The sequence below is a fragment of the Sminthopsis crassicaudata genome, chromosome 4 (assembly GCF_048593235.1).
Source record: "Sminthopsis crassicaudata isolate SCR6 chromosome 4, ASM4859323v1, whole genome shotgun sequence".
NCBI lineage: Eukaryota > Metazoa > Chordata > Mammalia > Dasyuromorphia > Dasyuridae > Sminthopsis > Sminthopsis crassicaudata.
The window spans coordinates 8,033,314-8,053,627 of NC_133620.1; the positions used below are offsets into that span (position 1 = coordinate 8,033,314).

The following is a 20,314-nucleotide window of genomic DNA, read 5'->3' on the forward strand; positions in this document are numbered from 1 at the left end:
CACAGGGTAGGGAGAATTCATCCATTTTCTGTTCCAGCCTTCGCACATTTGCACACTTCTGATTCAGCAACCAATGGAGAGCATTTCCACGACCGACCAACCAAACAGAGATTACCTTCACATGGACTGAATCAGTAAGAGAGAAGGTCCCTCCATCACACTTTCCAGAAGCAGACTCCCAAGCCATATTCTCCATGCTCTAAAGATTGGGACCACATCAGTCATTCTCCCCATCAGTCTGATAAAATAGATGCTTACAAAGCTGGGGTCACCCAGCTAGTAAGTCTCAGAGTCAGGAATCAAGTCCAAAGACTCAGGTCTCTAAGCTCAACCCTTTCTTTACTAGGATACTCTTCCTTTGCTAGGAAACTATACAGAAATAGGGAAACTGAAGTAGTCGAAGGTTAATGATTTAACATTCATAGTAAATTTCTGCTTCCCACTTTTCTTCCATAAATCAACACTAATCCAATCCCATGGTTGTACAAGGCAAAAGTCCCTTGAAGCACAGTATTTCATACATGTAACAATCATTCTTTATTACATTCGGAGAATGGGCTGCTGCTGAAAAGTGAGAGTCTGGTGGTCCTTCTGTATGATGATCTCTAAGCACTTTGCAATCACCTAGACATGGAGGAAAGGCAAGAGATCAAAATTGGAAATGAATGAATCCACACAAATGAAATGATTTTCTTGGGATTGCCGTGATCTGTTCTTCTATGGGACATAGTATGGAACATTGGAGAGTTGGGAAAGCGTTTATTCTACAGTTTATTAAATACAAAACAGTGAGGTGAATAGAAAATTGGTCTCAGAGCCAGGAAGAACTGGGTTCAGGTTCTACCTCTAACATATTTTAGCTGTATGACCCTGAGCAAGTCAGTTCATCTGTTGGAATTTGAGTTCACATTCTAAGACAAAGTACAGAGAAAGTACCAACCTGAACTGGTAAATAAAGATTCCACACCAGGGAGTTGTATATACCATTGAAATTACAGGCTCTCATCTCCAAAATATACAGAGAATTGACTTTAATTTATAAGAAATCAAGCCATTCTCCAATTGATAAATGGTCAAAGGATATGAACAGACAATTTTCAGATGATGAAATTAAAACTATTTCCACTCACATAAAAGAGTGTTCCAAATCACTATTGATCAGAGAAATGCACATTAAGACAACTCTGAGATATCATTATACACCTGTCAGATTGGGTAAGATGACAGGAACAAATAATGATGAATGTTGGAGGGGCTGTGGGAAAACTGGGACACTAATACATTGTTGGTGGAGTTGTGAAAGAATCCATTCTGGAGAGCAATCTGGAGTTATGCCCAAAAAGTTATCAAAATGTGCATACCCTTTGACCCAGCAGTGCTGCTACTGGGCTTATATCCCAAGGAAATCCTAAAGAAGGGAAAGGGACCTGTATGTGCCAAAATGTTTGTGGCAGCCCTTTTCGTAGTGGCTAGAAACTGGAAAATGAATGGATGTCCATCCATTGGAGAATGGCTGAATAAATTGTGGTATATGAATGTTATGGAATATTATTGTTCTGTAAGAAATGACCAACAGGAGGAATACAGAGAGGCTTGGAGAGACTTAAATCAACTGATGCTGAGTGAAATGAGCAGAACCAGAAGATCACTGTACACTTCAACAATGATACTGTACGAGGATGTATGCTGATGGAAGTGGATATCTTCAACATAGAGAAGAGCTAATCCAATTCCAATTGATCCATGATGGACAGAATCAGCTACACCCAGAAAAGGAACACTGGGAAATGAATGTAAACTGTGAGCATTTTTTTTTGTTTTTCTTCCCAGATTATTTTTACCTTCCAAATCCAATTCTTCTTTTGCAACAACAACAAAATTCGGTTCTGCACATATATATTTTACCTAAGATATACTACAAGGTATTTATAATATGTATGGGAATGCCTGCCATCTAGGGGAGGGGGTGGAGGGAAGGAGGGGAAAAATTCAAAACAGAAGGGAGTACAATGGATAATGTTGTAAAAAAAAATTACCCATGCATATGTACTGTCAAAAAAAAAGTTAGAAAGAAATTACAGGCTGAATCTTCATTCCTATCCTTTATTATAACACTGAGCTCTAGTAATGATTGATAATAACAATGATGAAAAAGAAAGAGGAAGAGGAAGAAGAGGAAGAAGGAATAGTAGAAACAGTAGCTATTAGCTTTAGTATAAAGACAAAAAGCATCCTATTTTATTCAATTGTTTGCCTTCTTAGAATGAAATAATGATAGACATTTTCAAAGAAATTGGGATTTTATGGTTGAAAAGAGATTGGGAAACTCACAAATAGTATGCCCTGGTGCATTACATATTTTCCTTTGTCTTAGCATACAATCACCTCTACTTAGACTTTGATTTTTCTCTAGGAAGGAAAGGAAATTAATGTCAATTAACATTTATTATGTGCCTACTGTGTGCTAGACACTATCTTAAATACTGGGTATACAAAGAAAGTTGTTCTCTGACCTCAAGAAGTTTACAATCTAATGGGAGAAGACTATACTCAAAGAGGAAGCTGAAGGAGGTGGAACAAGGAGAAGGGAAGGTTTTCAACTCAGGTTCATAAGTGGAAAATGAAGAGATGGCTCAGCTGGATGCCTTCTTTCAATGGCAGAAACTCTCCATTCTCTAGCTGAAGTGAAAGGGGGACTGCAGGGTCATAGGGCACTGACAAGGGGTAAGTTCTAGGGCTAAAGTGATCTTTCAGGATGAAGAGGTTTCTGAGAATCCATAAAGATATTCAAAAGAGCATTATCCCAAAGTGGAATGAGGTACCTTGGAATGTGGGCTTCCTATCATTGGAAGTCTTCAAAGAAAGCTTGTATAGCCACTTATTGGATTGTCATAGATTACACAAGATGCTCACTGAGATCCCTAAAATCATACCCCTGATTTTGTGATTTTAGGATCACAAGGGTGTGGAATTTGAGGGAAGTGGCAGACCTATTCCCCTTAATAAATGACTTATCTTCAACCAAGAACAGAATATCACCATAGTAACTGTTCTTTTTATAATATTCTTCAGAAGGAAAACTTTTTAGCAGAGCATGGCAAAATGACATAATTCATACATCCAAGAAATTCTTAATATTTAAAGCTAATCCCTAAAGCAGCCATTTGAACGACCATGGACTACATCACTTAGTCCATGGTCGTTCAAATGGCTGCTTTAGGGATTAGCTTGGAGTCACCAATAGGACCAGTCAAGGTAACCCAGTGGTAATTGTTTTTCCTTAATTTAAACCACTAATTGTTTGGCATAATTAAACCAATTTATTTGCTTTTGACATCCCGACTGACTCTATTAAGTCAAGGTGAAGAAAAAAAAAAAGAAACTTGAAACATGCCATCTTCTCATAATCTCAAATAAGTAATCAACAAGGATCCATTGGGTCATTCTTATGTAAGTCAATCTGCCAGCATCCCACATCTTTAAAATTGCCCTCTGAAACCCAAAGAGCATCAAAGGTAGCTCACCTCTCTGGAATTCTGGGGCAGTATGACTCCATCATCCCATAGTCTTGCCGAGGAATAAAATGCTGTGCTTTCATTCTCCAGTCTGATAAAGAGAGCATGAAGGTGGATGATTACAAACGTTCATTCAATCCAACCAATATTTAATAAATATCAACTGTGTACTAGGTACAGTGCTAGTGGCTGGGGATTAAAAAAAAATAAAGGAGACCCTGCCCTCTGTGAGATTATATTCTCCTGATACACAAGGAATAAAATATGATTGCAGCAGAAATTGAAAATTACAATGGAATCGCTAAAATTTGGAGTGGTGATTATGGAGAAAAGAACCCTATCTCTATCTTTCCTAAGTCTGGCTATTTCAGTGAAAAGTCAGCAGTAGGTACCTGAAAGCTTACTTTTTCTCCAGATTCTTTAATGTAGATTTGTCCATGGAGAGGTTTTCATCTCCTTCCAGGAAATCGGCGAATGGAGATCTGCAATCAACAAGAGCAACTCTTGCATTGGGCCACAGGAACAAGAAATTAGGATCGAACGATCTTCCACACTAAAAACAGGCAATCCATTAAAAAAAACAAGAATAAACTTCTGTTAGGGTACATGACAGGACCATAGACCTAGGAGTGGAAGGGACCAAAAAGGCCAACAAGTCCAGCTCTCTCATATGATAGATGGGGAAGCCAAAGCACAGAGATGTTGCCAAATGTAAGTGCGTGAGGTGGGTCCATTTCTCTGCCATAAGTCACTTATTTACCTGAAGAAGACCTACTTAAACTCAGGGTTAATTTACATGATAGGAGATGCAATGTGCTATAATGCAGAGTTGTGGATTTGGAGTCAAAAAGATGTGTCTGATTCCTGCCTCTAATTCTTATTAGCTTTGTGATTAGTCACTTCACTTCTCAGAACCTCAGCTTCCACCATCTTGGTGCCCAATTTCCCCACAGACTCTGTGGATATTTGTGGGAGAGGCTGCCCCACATTTTGATGGAGCTGGGTGGGGGAGAATGCATTAGAACCAATAATTGTTCTTATTACACCGTCTTACTAATACTTTTGCTAAAACCTACTGGCTCCTTGTTAATGGGAAGTGCACTGGTGGAGACCCGTGATAACACAATGTAACAAGATAAGATGTGATACAACCTGACACATAAAATAACAACAGTATCATCCCCAGAACTCTGAGACTAGCAACATATAAATGACCTCTACAAACAGAGTAGGGATTGGGGAAATAACCTCCGAAGGGAGGCTGCTCAGGAAGTCCACGAAGATGAGGCGTGATTTTTGTACCATAGCATAGCTGTCGTTTCCAAAACAGCCACCAATGACCAGAGTTATCTTGGGGACTTCTGCACAAGCGATGGTGGCCATCATACAGGCTTGGGCCTTGACTCTTCTGCCTAGATCCTCTGCCTGAAAGTGGGAAGAAAATATGGCATGAGATCTGTCCTAAGAAATCATTTTTCCCTTAAAAAGCAAGAATGTGATTAGCAAAATGGAGAAAACACTGAATTTTGATTCAAGGTGGACCTGACTTGATCACAGACCTTTCTTTCTGAAATTAGAGTTAAGTGACTTGCCCAAAGTCATGCAGCTAGTAAGTGTTAAGTATCTACAGCTGGATTTGAATTCAGGGCTTCTTGAATCCAAGATCTGTGTTTGGTTCACTGCTCCATCTAGCTCCCCCCAGATTATATATGTAGGCCTCAGTTTCCTCCTCTGTAAAGTGATGGGCTGGATTAAAAACCCATAGATCCCTTCTATCTCTTGGTATATAAGATTCTGTTTTATGATTTTCTTCTTCCTTAGTTGAGGCATACGAGAAAGTTGAGGCACACTTCAGTGGAAAACAACAACTTAACTAATATTTATTGTTTACTACATTCAAGGTAACAGGCTTTGATTTTTTTTACAGCTCTTCCAAGAGCCAGCTGTGAGACATCCACAAGCCAACTGTATGCCAGTCTTCTCTGAAACTCACTTATCAGATCTGGAGACATTCTGGGAAACAGTCAATGATTCTATGAAAATTGATCTTACTTTTAAAAATTGTTTCAGGAGGTTTAGTATAGTGGAGAGATCCCTGGACTTCAAATCTTGGTTGTGATCATTACTAGTTGCTTGACTACAGGCAAGTGCCTTTAACTCTCTGAATCTTAACTTTCTCATCTGTAAAATGGGACCAGCACAACTATGGCACATGAACCCAGAGAAGGAAGCCAACAAGGCCATAAAGAGAAGAGTGGAGAAGGAACAAAGGGAGAAAGGTGAGGAGATAAAGCTCAAGATGCATTGATCATGAATTTAGAGAAGCAAAAGGATTTAGAGATCTTCTGGTCTTATCTCCCATTTAAAAGAAGAGAAAACTGAGGTCCAGGAAGAGGTCAAAGACTTTGCCCAAAGGGTCATGCTACAAACCCCAACCCTCTTTCCACCAAACTAGGCCAACAGTAACACCCTAGAATGGGCAGTAGGTGGAATGGTGAGTAAGAACACTCGGCTTGGAATCAGTAAGACCTGAGTTTGAGTCCTGCCTCAGACACACTGTCTAGTTATATGCCCTGAGCAAGACCCTTCAACCTCTCTCAATCTCAATTTCTCATTTGTTAAATGGACATAAAACTAGCACCATCTTCCCATGGAGATTGTGAGAACTGCATGAGATAGTGCTTTAGAAACCTTAAAGTCCTATAAAATTACTATATTTATTGTTATTACTATTATTTTTAATTAGCTTTCTGAAATAGATCTTTTTTGTCTAAATGGCCTGACTACCGTTGTTCCTCTCTCTCTCCTACTGCATTCTGTATGAGATAGCACAGTCTGAGCTAGTGAAGAAGAGGGGAAATAGAATCTCCATCAACTATACATCCTTTTAGAATGCTGCTGGCTTTCATTTGTGTCTCTCTGTTCCCAAAATCTAGCACAAAGTAGGTACATAGTAATGACTTTTTGGATTGAATGGATGTATTTTAGAAATGAAAAATAATCCAAGAGATGTTTAAGACAAAGTCCAGTGATTCTACTGCCTAGATACATGTGGTTACTAACCTGCTCAGACTCCTTGAAGACCCAATTATCATATTACTTGATCTATTATTCTAAAAGGTCAAACAACAAGGAAAGGATTCATACCATGAAGTTATTTATAGCAGCTTCTATCATGGTGGCAAAAACCTAAACACCAAGGAAGCATTCCTCCAGTGAGGAAGGCCTGAGAAAATTAAGAAATGATGAAGGGGATGGTTTCAGAGAAACCCGAGATGACTTGAATGAACTGATACAGAGGGAAGGAAGCAGAAACCTCTGTTTTACAAAAGCAGCACTGTGAAAATAAACAACTTTCAAAAACTTAAAGATTCTGATCAAGACAGTGATCCACCATAATTCCAGAGCAACAGGGATGAAGAAGCTGCCCCCCTGCTGATAGAGAGAAGATGGACTTAACATGTTGCAAAGATGGTCAGAAAGGAACAAAGAAGGATCCTCTGTTGTAATGGTTTTATTTTTGTTTTCTTTTTCCTTTTTGGGCATGGAGAAGAGGGGGATGGGGAAGGGGCAGGAAATAAATGGGTTATTTTTTTAAAATAGTGAATGGGAAATTCAGGACCAAAAAAAACAAAAAAAAACAAACAAACAAACAAACAAAAAAAAACAGGTCTTCTGCTGGTGAATTCCAGTGATCTTTTGAATAAATGGAATGGCAAAACCACTTGATTTGTAATCAAAGGGCTTATCCCTAAATCCCAGCTCTGCTATTCATCAACTATGAGACTCTGGGCAAGTGAGGAAGAGTAAAACATGACTGAAAAACAACTGAAGCACAAAAAGAAGAGGTTGCCCTTCATAAACTCCAAGTGCTTCTAGCTCTGAGCTCTGTGATTCTACATTTTCTTAGTTCCATAGGAAAGAAAATGGACCTGGTGGAGGGGTGGAGGAGGAGGAGGTAGAGGGCAGATTTAAAGTAGATATAGGAGAGATTAAACGTGAGGAAGAGGAGGTTAAAATAGTGTGAGATGAACTCTACTTAGATAATCAAGGGGCTTATACGTGCTGACACATCTTTCTGGGAACTTTCTGTCTGCTCTTAGTGGGGGCTATTAAGTTAAAATGGCTATTAAATTAAAACTTTATACAGTGCTTGAAATGAAAAAAAAAAAACTAGATGGACAAAGTATTGAACTGTATTGTAAAAAGAAAAAAAATCTGTTCATAGAGAACTATGAAGAGTTATGATGGGACAGTACAAAAAAAAAATGCTATTCTCCAGAGTCACAGAATCTGAGGTCAAACTCAAGCTTGGCCACTTGTACATGATGTTATTTTAAGCAAGTCATTTAACTTATCTCTGTTTCAATTTCCTCATCTGTAAAATGGGAGCTTCAGATTGCTGAGAAGATCAATTTAAATAATATTTGTAAAGGTCTTTGCAGATGTTAAAGCCCTATATAAATGTTATTATTGTCCAAGCTCATGCAGGTATTAGATGTCACAAATAATAATAATTATTATGATTATGATTATTATTATTATTATTATTATCATCCTGGGTCTGTTTTCTCCTCTCAGGGAACTGGACAACAAGAACTCTGAACATGCTTTTCTGACCCTTCCATAGAGAAGTAGAGGTAGAAAGAACCCTGGACTAGGAGACAAGAGGTCTAGACCAATGTTCCACTTTTCAGTGTAGAAGTTGGGTAACCTTGGACAATTAACTTCACTTTTCCAGGATTCCTCATCTATGAAAGGGGTTCTAGGACTATTGATGTTGAATCTCATGATGGTTGTTAGATTTCAGTGAGTTAATGGGCTAAGGGGTCTTGCCACCATGAAGCCCTTCCCAAAGCCACACTCTCAGTTATGGCCGCCCCTCATGAAACCTGCTCAGAGGACATATTCTCAGTGATGGTTGCCCTTCTCCTCCCCCATTGAAAGATCTCGTACCTGTGCAAGGCTTGTGCATGGAGATGTTCGTGGGACAGTATTCAGGAGAAACAAGATGGGGATGTTCCGGTGACTGCACAGATTTACGAAGTTGCTGCCCTTGAGGGAGGCCTGGTAGGTGAGCTCCCCATTGTTCGCCACCAGGCCAACAAGATGCCTAGCAAACAAAGTCAGAAAAACAAGACTGTTTTTGTGCTTTCCTTGGGGACCAGTGATGTGTGAGGGAAAAAACACTGTGAATGTATTAACATTTGTGGATTCAACAGATGGGATAAAATCACTTGGATGTCCAGGCTCTGCTCCTACGAGAGGCAGTGCACTAAAACAAATAGCCCCCTGAACTTGTAGTCAAAAACACCTGAGAGATTTGATAGCTGTGTGATCCTGGTCATTTAAGCTCTTTCAGCCTCAGTTTCTTCATCTTTACAATGAGAAAAACATAGCACCTACCTCCAGGACTGTTGTGAAAATCCAAGGTAACTATATTTGTAAAGTACTTTGCAAACTGCTAATTCCTAAAGAAATGTGAGCGATGCTTATGACCAATCAACCAGCAAACATTTATGAAATAACTACTATTATGGCAGGCAGAAGGTGAGGCAATAGGCTTAGAAAATCAGAGAGGGGCCATCTTTGCCCTCAGGAAGCTTCCATTCTACTGAGGTCCCAAAGGGGTATCACACTACAAGATGTTCGAGCAAGGTTCTAGAGTTAGAAAATCACCTCTTAGGAAACCAAAGTTACTCTCCTAATGTTATAGAGTTGAAGTAGTCCTGAGAAGAATAAATGACTTGTCCACAGTCGTGTCAGAGACAGTATAACCTGACATGGGCCTGAAAATACATTTAATCTAAGATAATCAATCCCAGTCTTGCCAGACTGTCAGTCTGAATGATATTTCTGTGTCTATGTCAGTCACCAGACCCCCGGGCAGAGGCTGTCACTGCTTCCTCTACAAGTGAAAGGTAGAAGAGTTTTGTAGGAAACATAGGTCACATACCCATTTCAGGTGCTCCCCAGGGGTTCCCTGAGCCCACAACAGATAACCTTCAAATTTTTGATGACATGTGTTATCATTTTGGACAGCTCTCCCAAGTAGAAAGTTGTCAAGCTAACTAGATTCAACTCTTTTTGAAGCATCCATTGCACCTAGATCTGCCATTTAGGGCCATGTCAAATCAAAGCTTGATTATAAAAACAACCCTTCAAAAATCTGATGAGGAAGAACAACAGAGGAACTCTAGCTCCTTCCTAGTCTTGGACCATGAAGGCAACATCCTTTCCAAGTCTTCCCTTCTCTTGTCAGTAGCACAGTCCCACTATCTGGAGTACAGCATGGTATCATGGGCCATTGCTTTTGAAGGAGAAAATCTCAACTTTCACATTTACCTGATAGGAGGTACTGAGCCACTCATATCATTCCACTGAGCTTCAGGTGAAACACCATATAAATGTGTGAGCAATCATTCCTTTACTACACTGTTACAATAGGAAGGGAGGAAGGGAAGAAGGAAGGAAGGAAGGAAGGAAGGAAGGAAGGAAGGAAGGAAGGAAGGAAGGAAGGAAGGAAGGAAGGAAGGAAGGAAGGAAGGAAGGAAGGAAGGAAGGAAGGAAGGAAGGAAGGAAGGAAGAGAGGGAGGAAAGGAAAGAAGGAAGGAAGGAAAGAAGAGAGGGAGGAAAGGAAGGCAGGAAGGAAAGAAGAGAGGGAGGAAAGGAAAGAAGGAAGGAAGGAAGGAAGGAAGGAAGGAAGGAAGGAAGGAAGGAAGGAAGGAAGGAAGGAAGGAAGGAAGGAAGGAAGGAAGGAAGGAAGGAAGGAAGGAAGGAAAGAAGAGATGGAGGAAAGGAAAGAAAGAAGGAAGGAAGGAAGGAAGGAAAGAATAGAGGGAGGAAAGGAAAGAAGGAAGGAAAGAAGAGAGGGAGGGAAGGAAGGAAGGAAGGAAGGAAGGAAGGAAGGAAGGAAGGAAGGAAGGAAGGAAGGAAGGAAGGAAGGAAGGAAGGAAGGAAGGAAGGAAGGAAGGAAGGAAGGAAGAGAGGGAGGAAAGGAAGGAAGGAAGAGAAGGAGGAAAGGAAAGAAGGAAGGAAGAGAGGGAGGGAAGGAAGGAGGGAGGGAGGGAGGAAGGGAGGGAAGGAGGAAGGAAGAGAGGGAGGGAAGGAAGGGGAGGGAGGGAGGGAAGGGAGGAGAAGAAAGGGAGGGAAGGGAGAGGAGGAAAAATGGAAGGAAGGAGGGAGGGAGTGTGAGAGAGAGAATGAGAAAAGGAGGGGAGAAAGAAGGAGGAAGGGAGAAACTATCTATGAAGGGTTGACCATGTACCTGGCACTTCACTAAGCACATTACAAATATGAGCAAAACAAAACAAAATAAAACCAGTCTCTTCTCTCAAGGAGCCTGGCACCTGCCGCCCACCACCCCTTTTATCTCTGAGCTTTTTGGTCGGTTAGTTTTTTAGGGGGACAGTTGTTTGTTTGTTCTGTTTTGGTAAGGGGGAGCAAGAAAGCTGAGGCAGAAAAGGAGAATCAGTGATTGGTCCCTAGTCAGTGTGAGAGCTCACCTAGCCTGGCCCCTGCCCATTGAGCAGCTGTGCACTCAGCGTGTGGCCCTTTCCTTTCTTCTGTCTTCAGAGAACCCAAGGAATGGAGGGAGAGGAGGGAGACAGAGACACCCATGCCCAAGCAGGGCCACAGCCATCCCTGTCCCTGAAATGAGCTGGTTGCTTTGGAAACCATTGCCGGTGGATGAAAAATTCCTAAACTGCCAACTTTGCTTCTCCCACCCACTCAACTCATATTGTCTCCCTGACACAGACCTGCTTGATGGAACGCTCCCAGCTGGAGCCTGGAAAGGATCCCCAGGGCTCTCGGAATGATGAGGGAGCAGCCAACAGAAAGGTTTTACGGGAACAGGCCCCCAAACTCCCCCCTCCATTCTCCTCTATCACAGGGGAGGGGGGGTGGTTGTCAGCTGCCCCAGCAGAAAACCAGAAGGGACCAGGCTTATCCCAGTGCCTGTTTTCTTTTTCTTTTTCTTTTTCTTTTTTTTTTCTTTTTTTCTTTTTTTTTTTTTGGTCTGTTTTCTTAAAACAGCTTTCCTGGTACTCTAATCATATCTTTTTTAAACGAGGAAAGAGGATCATTCTGAAAGCTCCAAAATAATTTGTTTGAAATTACTTTGAGGAAAACAAGTTATTTTTCAGCTTATAAAGGCTGAGTAAAATATACAACTGAATTCAATATCAGACATAAAACATACAACTCACTGAGATATCCCTAGAATTAAACTGATTACAGATTATATGCCTTTGTATTAGATTAGTAAAGGGAGTTGGGGAAGGGGAGAGAAAAGATACAAGGGAAAGACTGTGTGCCAAGGTCAAGGGAAGAAGAATGGGTGTCCGAACCTGTTCAAAGATGCATTCTTCCTGCTTTCACACTTAATTCTGCTTTCAAGATCAAAACACTCTATGAACTTGAAGATTTACAACTTAGAACCGATTAGCCTGGAATAAGCCTTCAGGAATTGGCTCATGCTTTGGGGGTTTCTTGGATCAGACCTGTGGTTTCATTGGTTGTGCAGGCCATAGATCTGGAAGGGACCCCAAAGATCAATTACTCTAAGCCCTTTGTTTGCAGGAGAGTTTAAGTAACACTTAAATTTCCACAAGTCATAAATATCAGGAGCAAAATTTGGCATGTCAACCAACTCCAGAGATGGCATTCTTTCCCTTCTATCACATGAAAAAAATCTTTCTACCAATGCAGATATCAATTTTGTCTATAATTCATGGTTTTCTAGACTTGCCTGAGCCAGGTGATGCAATGGATGGAGTTCTAGGACTAGGGTCAAGAAGACCTGAGTTCAAATACAGCTTTACTAGACATGTGATCCTGGGCAAGTCACTTAACCTTGTCTGCCTCCATTTTCTCATCTATAAAATGTGTTGGACTTATAAGCCTATGTAGCTGACATTTTTGCAAAGCACAAGACACAAGTGAAACATAGAACATGAACTCCTTGATGGTATAGATTGCTTTGATTGGCTCTTGTATTCCATCATACCTAGAACAGAACATGACACATAGAAGAATGACCTGGCAGCTAGGTATAGGGCAGAGAGGCTTGGAATCAAGAAGATTCGTCATCAGGATGCTAGTTCTGTGACCCTAAGTCTCATTTAACCTTATTTGTCTCCGTTTCTTCATAGTAAAATAAACTGGAGAAGGAAATGGCAAACCACACCAGTATCTTTATCAAGAAAACCCCAAAAGGGATCATGGTAGACTGAAATAACTCAATAGCATTTCACAGAGTTGTTATGAGAATCAGATAATATTTTAAAGCAACTAATATATTATCTGTCACCCAGTAAACTCTATATGTTGTTATTTTTCTTGTTGGCATTGTTATAATCAAATCATCCTTCACCTCTCCTAAAGATGATATGCTGTATCTTGTTACCTTAGCTAGGTAAGAGCTTATCATCCATCAATCAAAGGCTTTGGTCAAACCAAGTACCAAAAATCCTTGAAAGCCACTGGATAAACTTTAGTGAAACTTTTCTGATTGAACGAAGGACTTGCTCATGCTCTGGAGAGAGGGAGAGCTGCTATAAACCAAGAGCTGAGTCAAAATCCACATAGCTTCCAAGAATAAGAAGCGAAGTAGCCCTTGTACTCTGTTGTAGTCAGACCATAATAGTTATATTGTATGCCTAGAGAGGAGGATCCAGAAAAGGGTATCCAGGATGGTAAAGAACCTTCAGTCAATGCTACAGGGACATTAGCTGAAGAAACTAGGGATGAGAAGGTTTAGAGAAGTGGATCAGAGCAATCTGTATTTAAATATTTGGAGAAAGAGAGAGTTGAGTTATCTGGTTTGTATCCAGTGGTAAGAACCAAGGGCATGGATTAAAGTTGCAAAGAGGCACATTGAGACAATGTCAGGGAAAAAAAAAACTTTCTAACAATTAAAGTCATCCCCAAGTAAAATGGCTCATCTTTAGGGAATTTCCCTCCTTAGAAGTCTTCAAAATAGAGGCTAAATGATCACCTGTCTTCTGATAAAATAAAGATTGCCATTTTTCAAATATAGGTAGACTGGATGGTCACTTCTAAATCCTGTGATTCTGGGTCAATTTAACTTTCTTTTCTTGGAAACAGAACTGTCCTTTCTCTCCCTGCTTCCCATCCTTAATATACTTTTTTTTTTTTTTTTTTTTTTTTGAGGCTGGGGTTAAGTGACTTGCCCAGGGTCACACAGCTAGGAAGTGTTAAGTGTCTGAGACCAGATTTGAACTCTGGTCCTCCTAAATTCAGGGTTGGTGCTCTATCCACTGCGCCCCCTAGCTGCCCCCATTAATATACTCTTGTGATGAGATGCACTATGGCATCATTGAGCCAACATCACAGATTCACAAGTTTATAGTTGAAAGGGAGATTACAAGTCCCCTAGTACAAGTCCTTCAGAACTGACAGGACTTGAAGTCAGGGAAACCTGGGTTCAAATACAGCCAGTTACACTTATTAACTTTTTGACCATGAGCAAAGGACTGAGTATCTCTGAAAGTCTAAAAAAAGGCCCCAGGGCTAGGAAATACTTACCCTTTTACATGAGCAAAACCTGTTACCAGAGTGGTTCCATATTCAGCTTTGAATTCTTGGAATCGACTCCCATCAATCAAACGACTCATAATCTGAAAAAGGCAAGAATATAAACAGCTTATAAATGATTGCTAACACAGCCAGGCAGCACCCTTTGGTTTGCAGAACAGCAAATTTCAGCAAAGCTGACTAGTAGCAAAATACATTTTTCAACGACTTCCCCTGTAAAATCATATACAAATATGTTTGTAAAACAAGACGTGCAATTTTGGCAGTGCTAGAGACTCCTGGTGTGAAGAATTCTTTCTATAAAATTGCCTTTTTTATGACTAAGTCATTTATATTCAAAGGATCCTAGATTGAGGCAGAGGCATGTTGTGAATAGAGACTTGGAACCAGGAACTGAAGTCCTTTGAAGTCCTATCTCTGCCCCATCCTTAATATGCATACCTGGATAAGTAACAAAATCCGGCAGGTTTCTAGAAGAGTAACATCAAATCTGATCACATAGAAACTGATTCCAAGAGCGGGATTTTAACTTCACAAACCACAACATGATATTAGCTGTGTTTGCCTGGATTTTTATTCTGTTAAACATTTCCCAGTTACAGTTCAACCTGGCTCTAGCGGCACTCCTATAGAGAATGAGTTTATCATGTCTGTTCAACTGCACTAAGAGTGGGAGTTCTAGAAAACGTGGTTATCTTCATTGGTAAAGAAAGTTTCCTCACCTGGAAGAGCTCAATAAAATCAGAGATTGAGTCTCTATCCAACCCAACCCTTCATGGTCACCAAGACCAAAGAATTCATTATGGAGCAGCCAATATATGGTTGAGCTGTTAGGATCATGGGTTGAGAACTAGAAACGCTTCTAGTGGTCAATTCTTTAAGTTTCTAGATGAAGAAACTAAGACAAGAGATGAACTTTGTCTAAGATCACACATAGCAAATGACAAGAGTTCCGATTTGCTTTCCTGTGGTTCCAAAATCCAGTCCTCTTTTCATTACAGCTTATTGCCCTCTGAGCTAGCGTGGTCCCCAGATAGTGGGCCTAATCTCTCATCAAATGAAGCCTTTCCAGCTCAGGAGGACCTAACAAATGGTATTCATTACCAGTGTAGCCTTTGAAACAAAAGACTCTTCCATGTCATAATGAGACATCTTCTATAATACAAGACATCTGCAAACAGCATGTTTGGAAATCTCGATAGGACTTAGTCTATCTGTTATGAGTCTTCTTTCCAATAATCCAGATCATCAACCATCTCTTAAATAAAGTTCTATTAATTTGCCAGTTGCTACTCACCAAATATGATAAGAGCTTTTCCTCTATATCAGGGGTTCTCAAACTACGGCCCATGAGCCAGATGTGGCCGCTGAGGACATTTATGGCCAAATGGGCTGAGGGGTGGAGACAGAGTGTAAGCTTTTGTTTTTACTATAGTCCGGCCCTCCCACAGTCTGAGGGACAGTGAACTGGTCCCCTGTTTTAAAAGTTTGAGGACCACTGCTCTAGATGTTCTGATATTGGCTAGGATTACAATGCAGCACATCTTAGTTAAGGATAGGTCCTTAGCTCTAGAGCTCATAGAGACGTTGAAGATCCTTTTGTTGACTCTCTAGTGCCCATGAAGAAACTGAGGCCTCAGGAAGATTATGGCTTACCAAAGTTCATACAAACCATAACCATCAGGGGTGGGATTTGAACCCAACTCTTCTAACAGAGTCTAAGATCTTTCCAGTATATATCAGTTATTCCTTGTTCTCACATCATCATCATCATCATCATTCTCCCTAGTATTTACCTAAAGTTTTAAGATTTGCAAAGTTTTAAACACATCATTTTATTTTATCCTCACAAAAATCCTGGGAGGGAGGATAATAATAATTAACCCTATTTTGTAGATGAGAAAATAGAAGCAGGCAGAGGTTAAATGAATTGCCTAGTGTTGAGCCTGGATTTGAAATAAGATTATGTTAAATCTCGGTCCAGAGATCTAGCCCATCCTTTTATTCTGGTCATGGATTTTTTGATGGCATTTTGTTTATGTTTCTCCAGCATAAGTCCTTGAATAGAATGATTTTTGACATACTTACATCTTTCATGTGCTTCCCCATTGCCCTTTGCATGAAAGTCAACTTTAATTCTTAAGAAACTCTGGAGTTCCATGACTCTTGGCCACTAGCACGTTGGTGTTGAGGAAGGAATTTGCTTCAAAGTAGTATTTAAAATGGGCTCAAAGGACTGGGGTGCTACACCATCCTTTGCCAGTGGGTGTCACTATCTACCATAAGATTGACACATCTAAAAAAAATCTCCTTAATATTCTGTGTGTATGTGTATATGTAGTCAATATATTTGCCATTTTGTCAATTCTGTCGATTCTGTAAATGTAAATTTCCTATTAAATTATTGAAAAAAAAACAGAAATAAAAAATGTCACTCAATCCTGCATCCAGCTCCTTTTTATCCCTGCAGGGATGGTGGCAGAGGGTTAGGAAATGAAGGCAAAAGATGCTAAATGGTGAAGTTTTGAATTGGTCTAGCCTGAAGCTATGTCATCCCAAAAAGTTACGATGGACCTCAAATTGAATCTTAGTAGTCTGAAAGTAAGAATCCAACAAGACACAGCTGGAGAAGATGAGTCCTATCCATTTTAACTTTGAAGTTATAAACAAAACTAGAAGAAAGAAGAAAGCCATTCTTCAATGGAAGGATGGAACACTGGTATTCCTTGGGGAAACCAAGAAAGGAGTTAACAGAGTGGATTTTATCATACACCCAAAGTTGACTAGAAACATTTTATGGGCAATTTGGTCGTCGCAAATGGTCCTCATGATGAGTATTTACAAAAAGACCACCTTGAAAATAAGTGCAATTTATTCACTAACAGTGGTTCCTAAGAAGGGAGTAGTGAAAATTCAAGAAAACCCTCCAAATGAAATTAGCATACTTCCTGATACTTGGTGATTTCAAAATAAAAATATTTCCAAATTCCTTCTGAAAAGGTGAGGGTGAGGAAATACCTGGGAAAACATGCATCAGGAAGAAGGAATAAGAAAGGTAAATTATCTTTGTAAAGAAGACTCATTCCTCTCTATCATGAACCTGACTAACAATTTGCAGGAATGAATGAATGAATGAAAGGAAATGTGCCAGGCACTCTGCTAAACCTCACTAATACAAAAATCATAGAGCAAAATAATTTTTGCACTCCAGGTGCTTATATATTAAGGAGGAAAGACAACACATAAAGAGAAACAATAAAAAAAATAATGAAGAGGATCTAGCAGTACCCTGATCTCAAATTAGATTATAAATCAATAATCCTCAAAAAAATTAGTTTAAAAAATAGATGTGCTTATCAGTAGAACAGATGAAGTGTTTGACATAGAGGAATATAGTTCAATGTTCAAAAACCCAAATTTTCCCTAATAAAGCAAGGAAGGGTTCGCTAATTCATAAAACTGCTAGAAAAACTGGGCAGAGGGACAGGGGAGATGGAAACTGGCAGAAATTAAGTATAGACAGAATCTCACACCACATACCAAGATGTTGTTTCTCTAAAAAAGTATCAGTGACACAAGCGATGTCTTCACTTGTGTGTAAATTGAATTTAAGTGAGGCAGAGTTGCCCAAAATTGTCAGCATCACTTTCTCTTCCAGCCATCCCAAGTTCAGTGACATGATGAAAATAGAAATAGCTTGTGTTGGCCTGAAATGGCTTTGGAATCTTTGATGTCTGACCAAGCTCTAAGCATCCCATGTGCTGCTTCAGCCATCTTCATGACAATTGGAACAGATCATCCTCTTCTGTCCATTCCACTAGGTTCTGAAAAGTCTTCACATGCTTAACTCACAGGTCTGAGACCCTTGGGTTACCCTCAACCTGGTTTAGTCTATCTGTAAAAATGGTTAACTGTAGGGTTAACCTACCTCTGCATGTACCTTTTTGGTATATGCTTTTTAGAGCCATAGGTGAGACTTGAGTGCCAGGTGCATAACAAAGGTGGAAGAGCAACCCTAAAAATGGCTCTGAGAGCCTTCTAACCAGAAGGGCTAGCTCCTTCTGAAACCTCCCCTATAACCCATATACCAAGATAATCTCCAAATGGATGCATGACTAATATAAAAGTGCACTTCCTAACCAATGAGAGGACCAAGGAACAAGTTGTTTGTCAGATCCATGCATAACAGGGAGTTTGAAACCAAGCAAACCATGGAAGAAGATCACAGCAAATTAAAAAGGGAAATTTTAATTTAGAAAAATTAAGTTTTTACATGAACAAAATGAATATAGCTAAAATGAGAAGGAAAATGGGTAACTGGGGAGAAATTTCTACAGTAAGTATATTTGTTAAGGGGCTCATTTTCTTCTCTCTTTTTTCTTTTTTTATTAAACTAAATATAAAATGTGAAAAAAAATAGAAAAAAAAAGAGAGAAAATGAATTTTTAAAGCAAAATAAAATATTCTCGTGTGTCCAGTAGAGCATCAGGGAGGATTCAAAATATATAATGATATATTTCTATTTCAAGAAAGCATATGTTGTAAATAGAAATTGTCCATCTTTTCTTTGTTTCCTTGTAAATTATTCTTTTGTTCTCCTTTGCACACTTTTTACTTTATTCTTCCCCCTTCTTTTATCCCCCTCACCTCCCCAAGCAGGCTATAATTAAGCATAGATAGACAGATAGATATGGATACACACACATACATATACCCACAGGCCTACATACATGTACATGTCTATATACACACATACATAGACTTACGTGTGTATATATCCATACTCAGAAACACAAAAGATACACACATGTATACACACACATATATATATACACATACATACATATATTGATTATATCTTTGTTTGACTTAGTCTAAAATCAATAATTACTAGTCCTACTTTTCTATTCCTAATAAATTCTACTCTTGATACTAGTTGTAGTGTTTGTGTATATCTCTTATCCTGCCAACTCTTCTATTTTAATTCTGCTCCTTAACTTGACTTCCTACTACTTAACCTCCCTCTACCCATGGATTCCTCTCTTATCTTTTCTCAACTCTCCCTTCTCTTTTTATCCCATTCCCATTAATCTGCACAACTTATCCTATTGCCATAAATCTACACATCCTTCTATCCCAACCTCATCCTATTCTCTCTCCCTTTATTTCTTTATAGATTTTGGAGGATGCTATATCCTTCATGGTATGTGTGTGTGTGTGTGTGTGTGTGTATATACACACACACATATATGTATGTATACATATATATATACACATGTGTATATACATATGTATATATACATGTATATATGTATACATATGTATATATGTGTGTATATATATATATCATGTATATGTATTGTATTCCCTATTCCAGACATAAATAGGTTTTCAGAACTATGATCTGTCCCCTCATCTATTATCTATTTCTTCCTCTGCATCTCATTTGTATAATATAATTACTATTTTTACCTTTTCCTAGATAGTATTGCTTTTTTAGAATAAGATCATACTCAACTCTGCCCCAATCTTTCTTTTGACGTGCACAAATATATGGTATTCATTTCCATGTACAACTCATCCATGATGAGTTCCTTGAAACTAATTTTTGATATTGGCCCTTATATGTTAAATTTTCTATTAAGTTTGGGTTTGGTTAAGATAAAATCCTGAAAATGTGCAAATTTGTTGAATGTCCATTTTTTGTTGTTGTTATTCAATATTATGGAGAATTTTTCTGGATATATTTTTGGCTGAAGACCTAATTCTTTTGATCGGTTAGTGTATATTATTTCTGGATCTGCAGTTTTTATGGTGGCTACTCATAAATCCTGTACAACTCTAATTGTAACTCCAGCATATTTGAATTGTAAAAGGTTTTTTGGTATGTTTTTTCTTGTAAAATTTTCTCTGATCTGGGGGTTTCAATATTTGACAATAATATTCCTACGTGTTTTCCACAAAGGATCTCTTTGTGAAGGTGATACATAGATTTTGTTTCCTATTTTTACTTTCCCCTTGTGTTGTAGCACTCCAGAACAATTTTCTTTAATTATTGCTTGCATTATTTTGTCAAAGTTCTTTTTTTGGTCACAATTTTCAAAGAAATATTTTCTTCTTTAAGATGCTATCTCCCTTTCTAGTTGGTTAATTTTTTTTCATAATCTTGAGAGTTCTTTTGCATTGTTTTTCTTTTAGTTTGTCCTCAATCTCTCTCACATGATTTTAAAATCTTTTTT

At 39.0% G+C, this 20,314-nt stretch overlaps 1 protein-coding gene across 1 annotated transcript in view; it reads right to left on the reverse strand.

Moving 5' to 3' along the window:
- Nucleotides 1-320: 320 nt before the first annotated feature.
- The window catches only part of LOC141541511 (biotin-dependent 3-methylcrotonyl-coenzyme A carboxylase beta1 subunit-like), a 59,960-nt gene continuing 39,966 nt past the window's right edge, over nucleotides 321-20,314 (reverse strand). Inside the window, exons 8-13 of the mRNA XM_074265671.1 lie at nucleotides 14,067-14,158; nucleotides 8,472-8,628; nucleotides 4,818-4,940; nucleotides 3,920-4,068; nucleotides 3,525-3,606; nucleotides 321-624 (exon numbers count right to left, since the gene is read on the reverse strand). Coding sequence (XP_074121772.1) covers nucleotides 541-624; nucleotides 3,525-3,606; nucleotides 3,920-4,068; nucleotides 4,818-4,940; nucleotides 8,472-8,628; nucleotides 14,067-14,158 — 687 coding nt within the window. The 3' untranslated portion in view covers nucleotides 321-540. The remainder of the gene's footprint in view (nucleotides 625-3,524; nucleotides 3,607-3,919; nucleotides 4,069-4,817; nucleotides 4,941-8,471; nucleotides 8,629-14,066; nucleotides 14,159-20,314) is intronic.